The following is a 7,455-nucleotide window of genomic DNA, read 5'->3' on the forward strand; positions in this document are numbered from 1 at the left end:
AAGGTGACTCAGTCATTATGAAACCATAGAGAATTGAAAAAAAAGTCTAAGAATTACAGGTCTGAATATATGCATTCTCTTATGTGTATGTGCACAAGTATGTATTGCCCTACTTCCTCGTCCGCAGCCAGCCAGCTCCACTCCTCACCAAATTTGTGACCTGCAAGAAACAGCAAACAGAACTTCAGCATTTGTGTACTGACAAGTATATGTAGCCAAGTATACTTTTTGTGCAAACTGCAAAACCTTTTAACCTGCAAAAGCATGTCACATGCTCAAAACCAAGTATTCGTATCAATGAAAGTGTGTGTATCATAAACAAAAAGTCCTGTCACCATCATTTATGAACAAGATAGTCAAATGGCTTTGTCGTGTTTTCATTAGGACACTTTAGTGCTTTCCAATGCAAAAAAGTCAGATCTTTGTAACCTGAACATGCTCAAGACAGCACAGCCATTAGAGAAGTAGCCTACAGTAAAAGTAACACATTTACACACAAATTATACCTATTACTCAGTAAACTATAAATGAATTGAAAGATTACGATAAACTTAATGGTAAATATTGTTAAACTATTATTTCCTATAGGTTTACTTGTATTTTGTGCTAAAATTAGTTATCCCAGCTTTCACGTGAATGTTTACTGTTGCTACGGCAACAAGAGACTGCTGACGTTAGCAGCTGTTAGCTAGCTTAGCTAAATCATCTGAACAATAATAACCCATAATATCACAATTCGGCATATTTAAACAAAACCAACCACAACTACCAACAGTCACAGCCCTTCCACTCTGGGCTAATATGTTATCACATGTTAATTTATCAAAGTTAGAAAAATAACGGCTTTAATCCCTGAGGAGCTACGTTAGCTGCAGCTGCAGCTGCATTCACCAGCAGCCTATGCAGTTATCACATTCAATGTAAAAACGTTTTTTACTTTGTTTTGGACATGTCTCAGAAGTGTAGCCAGCCCCAGCCTAATGTTACTTACCATGTCTGCCTCCACTCGCTCATCATCGTCGGGTCCTCCTCGCTCGTCTCCCGGCGCAGCAGCACCTGTGGCTGCTGGGGGGTGGTGGGGGGGGGGGGGGTGGCGGTGGTGATCCCCAGCACTAAAGATCCGTCAATTTAGCAGCCTCCACCTCCAGAGACTCCGGCTTTTTAATCGCTGTGTCTCAGCGCCACCCGGGCGTTTCTTACACTAAATACATAGTTAGGGAACAGCTTTGAAGACGTTCACTACACTGGCTCAGCAGCAGCAGCAGCAGCCCGTCCACCGGCCCATTGAGGTCCCGCCCCACCCTGGTTCGTGTAGTGATTGACAGCACTGTCAGGGCTCTCTGAGCCTGTCAGCCCATGATTGATTGACAATGACAAACAATAGACCAATAATATGTGTCGATGCTGGCACACACGGCTAGCCCTCTGTAGCCTGGCCCAATTGGAAAGAATTTAGAAAAAAAAAAAAAAAAAACACAGCGGACCGGCCAGGCCGGCCCACATTGGGTCAACGGCCCACCGGGCATTGCCCGGTATGCCCGATGGCCAGTCCAGCCCTGGCGTCCCGTTACGCAGAGCTGCTGCCTGCGAGAGCCGAGGAAGAGCTGCTGTACAGGATTGAGATATTCACCGCAGGAGAAACTCAGAAACAAGACAAAACAAAAGCTCTGGCATCAGATCAAAGAAGATTAATGACTGCCACAAGTTAATAGTGAGATTTGATTTGAAAACAGCTTCTTTAAGTTGAGTTCAGGCAGGAAAATATACACGTATCACATATTCCAGTTTTGTTTTTAATCTAAGACAGTCAAAGCTTTTATTCTTCCTGCCAAGTTGGACAAAACCTCCCAAAGCTACCCCATAATTTTCCTTGGATAGATCCCCCTCCCTCCCTCTAATGAGTAAATATTTATTTGCATACTTGACACTAACGACCGATTGGTTATTCCTTAATGGCCTCATATTTCTCTAATTGGATGAGTGTGCGAAACTAATTAATTAGCAATTACCTGCTAATGGTTGCATATTCATGAGCCCACAGCCTATTAGCCCCCCAATAAATACTTATCAAGAGGCCCTGATTGCTAAGTATCTTATCATCGGCGTGTTCATTGTCAGATAATTGAAGTGTGTTCACTTTCTTTATTCAGTTTGTGTTGATAAGGAACAGCAGCGTCTCCGGTGGGACTGTTGGGCTGAATGGCTGAGATTTCCATCAACTCCGAGGATGAAGCTCGTCTCTTTACGCTGGCCTTGTTGTTTATTAATTCATCTGTGTGTAACTGATCTGAAGTCATTCAACTGGAAAATGATGCAGTGTTGGTAATTAGAAAAAAAAAGAAGAAGAAATGCTTTACCATCTGCTAACGAGGATGATAAAGCGTACATGAATCAAGATGAACCTTTAGTTTGGATTCCTCAGCCTCTGTAAGTTCGAGAGGCACCTGGCTGCAGGCCTCCGCTGTGAGGTCGCTTCCGGTGCAGGCTCCACTGTCAGGACGCCTCCACTGTCAGGACGGTCAGGACGGGAAGTACGGACTTTTTTGGGGGGCGGGGCGGGGCAGGGGGGAGTGAGGAAGTTTAATGTCGATTGCATCCGCCATTTAAACCAAGTGACACCAGCGTGTCAGTCAATGTCCAGAGGAGCGCCGGTGAGTTGCTGATTTTGCGTACACAGAGTAAGTAAATACATGATTTCTTGTGTTCTTCATCAATATCGGTGCCGTAAAATAGTAACGTTATAGAAGTCATTAATGATGCAAATTACTGGATGTTACATGTCGGTTTGTGTTGTCGTTTTGAAGTTAGATAACGCCAAAGTTAGCTTTCTCCAATGGCGGTTAGCATCAACACCGTAAGTTCTCAGGGACCCTTTTTTTTTTTAATGTGTCATGTGTTTGTTTTTGATACTTGAGTACATTTTGCTTCTAACATAACCTACTAGATTAAGTGTCTTGTTATAGCCACTGTCACTTAACTACGTTTTTGAATGCTGGACATTAACCCGCACTGCAGCATTTTCTTGGTCATTATTAATTCTTCTACAGAAGTAAGGCCTCATTTACACTACCTGGTGCAAGTGGCCATTTTACCTGTAAGCAAAGACAATCTAAGTTTGCAGGCTGTATTAATTAATTTGAATTGAAGTTCACGTACTATCATTCAAACACATGATGCATTTTATATCCTTTTTAGATGCATCATTCAATCATCCTGCGTGATGGAAAGCCTGCAGTGGAACGCTGCACAACATGCTGCAGTCAGTTTCACTGCCCCCTTTGCCCCAAAGGCATGTTCAAGCCAAGCCAACCAGCCAGACTTCAGCGGCATTTGGAGGCTCATATTAAAAATGCTATTGCATTTCAAGGTAATGCCATTGCATTTTAGATTAAACATACACATGTGTGCACACACACACACACACACACGTATGTGTGCGTGCGTTCATGTGCCTTTTTTGACATTGTCTAATATAAACATTTTCTGGACTTACTCTTAGATAAGAAGATCTGCCGCTGCAATTTGAACTGCAGGAATGGGGGACATTATCATTGTCCAATATGTGACAAAACTGTTGTTAGAAGGACAGACATGCAAGCACACTTAAAGTCTTGTCCCATACAACCATCTTCCACCTCAGCTGCTGCCCAGTCCAAACAGAGTCAGGATTCATCCTTGCCCTCCCTGCAACCAAGTTCGTCTGCTGCATCCATTCCTCTGCTTCCACCAACCATGCAACAGGATACAACCACATGTACTATTCCCTCTGCCCAATCAATTCAAACATCTACCATCCACCCCTCAGCAGACCCACATATGACATCATCTTCTCCTTTGGTTTCCTCTTCTGTCAACACAAAATAGTATTGGCAAGATTTTATGTTAATTCCTTTTTTTGATAGACACTAATGCCTGTGGACCACATTGTGAAACGATCACAAAAAGTGAGAATGTGAGACCATGCCGATCATCATGGTCCTTCAAGCTTCATCCTGCCCAAGAGCAGCTGGTATGTGTTCTTGAAAAAAACAGCTGTGTGATATATTAGACAGATACGTGCTTCTCATCTTGACGCCCTACCACCCATGTTCCTATGTTTATAAATTTAAATATGCTTGCTATGATTTTTTTTTTCTTCTTCAACAATCAGCTTAAATACATATTGGACACTGACAACCAAGCGGGCGAGCTCATTGTAAAAACAAGAAAAAGTTGCCTGACCCGAGCTGACTTCTGGGGGCTTGGATTGAACAAGGAAATGGAATCAACCGTGAGTTAACATTTGAACCCATTTTAATTGTGAGCTAATCATGTTTGTATGTCACTGCCAAGTTTTTGTTTTTTGTTTGGTTTGCAGATAGGAAATGCGTGCTTTGAAGTTATTGAGAAAATTGCTCAATCACAGGTATAAAACATAAATATTGTTTTCGTAGTATACTTTTCCTTTTTATATTTTATGGGTATTTGCTCACATTTGAAATGTATTACACAGGGGAAAACCATTTTTGTTGCTGACCTCTATGTTGTACAAACCTGGCGAAAACCAACATTGTGTGATCCACTTGCAAGCTTACCTGTAAGTGCAACTTATCCTACTGAATTTTATTCAGATTATATTTCTTGTGTATTTTACCTGTTTGCTTTTGAACTTTTCCTTTGTATTAGAATGATGCTTCAATCAGAGATGCCATTGTCATTCCTGTGTGGAAACCTGGGCATTTCCTGCTCTCTGTAAGTAGTGATGCTTACTGTAACAGGTGGTTTGCATGTCACAGAAAATTTATATCAAATATTAACAAAAGTATCTTCATTTTCTATTGCAGTGCTGTTGTTGTATTGTGTTGTGCTGCACTTTCACACAATGTTGAGTTCAAATGTCACTAACTACAATTACAGGTTTTGAAACCAGTACAGAGAGAAATAGTCTTTCTTGACTCCAAATGTGCTGAAGCACCATTAGGATTTGGTGATAAGGAGATGAGGGAGCTGATGAGGTCACTAACAAAAACTTTTTTTGTGTGTGCTTTTTGGAGTTCATGTTCCAAAGCTGTTCTAAAGAGTTCCATATTTAGTTTTTTAACCAGGTCATGTTCAGATCTGTGTGACAGCCTTTTTATGGTGCAACATAAGTACAATTGTAGTTTTGTGTATCAAATCATGCTTATAAATCTTATATTAGTTTTACAGATTTACCAACATTAACGTATTTCATACAATTGAGTCAAGAAACTGGCACCATAAAAAAGCCTTTTGAAATAATGTGTGGAGTGTGACTGCATGGAAAGGGATGCATGGATGGTCTGTCCTGAATCGGAACCAGTGATGCATGTGAAAAGAGCCCATATTTATCATTATATTATTTACTATTATTTATCTTTTTAATGCAACTGTTTTAGAAACCTTTCCCAGTCACTAAATCCTGGCAACTGGACAGAGAAAACTGGATTACAAATTCAGGTAAGAGTATAAAGTATGTATATATTAATAGTTGAATACTTAAATACTGTAAAACACTGTAAAACAATAATTACATAATTGACTTCTTTCTGATATCTAGGGTTTTCCACGACAACCATACGGGATTGACTGTGGCATCTTCATGTTGATGGTATTAATTATTTGTGCAATTCTGTGTGCGTTACAGATATCAGCATTACTAAAATTACTATGTTTTATTCCTAGAATGCCTTTTACACCACACTGGATGCTCCCTATGACTTTTCTATTGTAAGTTCATTCATGGAATCAAAGTAAGCTCAAAATTACAACAACAAAACATTTATTATGACATGGTGTGAGGCTTTTGTTTTTTTATCTTCACTTTTCAGATGGACATGCCACTTTTGCGACAGTGGTGGTGTATCATCCTTATGGAAAACTTTGACCTTGGAAGGTGAGACTGCAAAGATTTTGATATTGACTTGAAATTGTTGCAAGAAATGTTTTATTTATTTCTATTGTTTAATCATTTTTGAGCCATGGAAAGCTGTTCGCCCACTGGACAGATGCATCAAAAGCCCTCCTGCGAGGTGAGGTGCCACCAGTGTTTAGGCTGATGAAAAGGAAGGTGGATGACATAACTGAGGTCAGATTTAAATTTTGTTTGAGTTCCATCTGAGTTTTTCTTTTGTTTCAGGTCAGAAACCAGCATTTCTATTTCCCTATTTTTTTTACCAATCTTTTTTCCAATTTTACTGCAATTGTGGGGTCGCTTTAAAGAACATGCCATTCACAAGTTGAGGTTAGACCTTCTGTCTGCAGTTTAAAAATAAAGTGTCTAGATCATGCATGATTGGATGATTGCATGATCTCTAATATGTCGAGGAGGGCACTGCTGGATCTTTTCTTTTTTTCTTTTTGGAGCTTGTGTTTTGAATATTACAACTGATCATTTTGCCTATATATTTTCAGGATGAAGAGCAGCAGGCTGAGGTCTCAGTCAGACCTGCCGACAAGGACACCAGTGGAATGGGTAAGCTTTTTCACAGTATCTATTGGTCAGATACTGTTGGTGCAGCAGCTATGGTACAGACATCTTTCTGTCTTTTCCATAGGACTCGGTTGAAGATCGTATTCTCCATGATTGCAGACATGCAGCAGAGTGGGTTGAGGCCAATGAACAATTGTTCTCTGCCAAAGTGGGCCTGCCTGATATTCTGTGCATGGGGGAGGAGAACCAGGCTGAGGCTGCTCTGCAGTATGGGAGGATTTGGACAGAACAACTGGACGACGATGAGAAGGAATCCATCCTGGAGCCCTTCAAATTTACATTTTTCTCCACTGAGGACATGTGGACATTTTGTGAAGAAATTATGGACAAAAGAAACAGTTTGGCCTACTGTGAATGTCACACAAATGAGTGACTTGTGTTCTGGAAATAAAGGGCTACAGAACATTGATCATGTTGTGACTTGGTGTTTTTTTAAATGTTTTTTCTCTTTGATCACTTAATAATTCACTTGGATTATACTGTAGATATCAAGAGGGTTGTATCTAGTGGTACTTAGGTGTTCCAGCAGCACAAGAACATTAGCATAGACATAGAACCAAACTATTTGAAACTATTCGAAATTTATGGTGGTTATGAATAAAAATACAGAATGATACAACAAAAAAACAAATTGAAGAAAAAAAAGTAAAACAGCAGTGCAATAAAGTCAAAGTTAAATGATATTGAAAAGCCAGTAAAGTAATAGTACACAATAAAACTTATAGGCCTATGACAGCTTATGAGATGTTGGCTTATGATATGAGTAATAACTTAAATTTGTGCACTGACCTATGTTATTCCTGCCCTACATTGTTTTCATTGATCAACTATCTTGGCCTCTTTTCAAGATCCTAAGCTTTATAGTAGGCCACAAAGACAATTGAGCCCCGATTATCACCCACCGTTTGTTTTTCATAATGATAAGTTGTACAGTTAAGCAGCGCAGTGTATGCTATAGAGTCTAC

At 40.1% G+C, this 7,455-nt stretch overlaps 1 protein-coding gene and 1 long non-coding RNA gene across 2 annotated transcripts; both read left to right on the top strand.

The window, feature by feature from the left end:
• Positions 1 to 2,619: 2,619 nt before the first annotated feature.
• LOC311001025 lies at positions 2,620 to 3,542 on the top strand. Its single transcript, XR_014596124.1, has 3 exons — positions 2,620 to 2,678; positions 3,196 to 3,367; positions 3,500 to 3,542. It is a non-coding gene; the product is annotated as an uncharacterized lncRNA (long non-coding RNA).
• Positions 3,543 to 4,174: 632 nt separating this feature from the next.
• On the top strand, positions 4,175 to 6,565 carry LOC311000102 (uncharacterized protein; the record flags this gene model as incomplete). The annotated part of the gene is made up of 11 exons (XM_083990737.1): positions 4,175 to 4,270; positions 4,358 to 4,405; positions 4,493 to 4,576; positions 4,666 to 4,731; positions 5,397 to 5,457; positions 5,558 to 5,608; positions 5,683 to 5,727; positions 5,829 to 5,893; positions 5,977 to 6,085; positions 6,412 to 6,472; positions 6,555 to 6,565. Exons 2-11 carry the CDS (start codon positions 4,365 to 4,367, stop codon positions 6,563 to 6,565), a joined length of 594 nt encoding a protein of 197 aa, XP_083846863.1. The 5' UTR covers positions 4,175 to 4,270; positions 4,358 to 4,364.
• Positions 6,566 to 7,455: the final 890 nt, after the last annotated feature.

The sequence above is a fragment of the Trachurus trachurus genome (genome assembly GCF_905171665.1).
Source record: "Trachurus trachurus genome assembly, chromosome: 17".
NCBI lineage: Eukaryota > Metazoa > Chordata > Actinopteri > Carangiformes > Carangidae > Trachurus > Trachurus trachurus.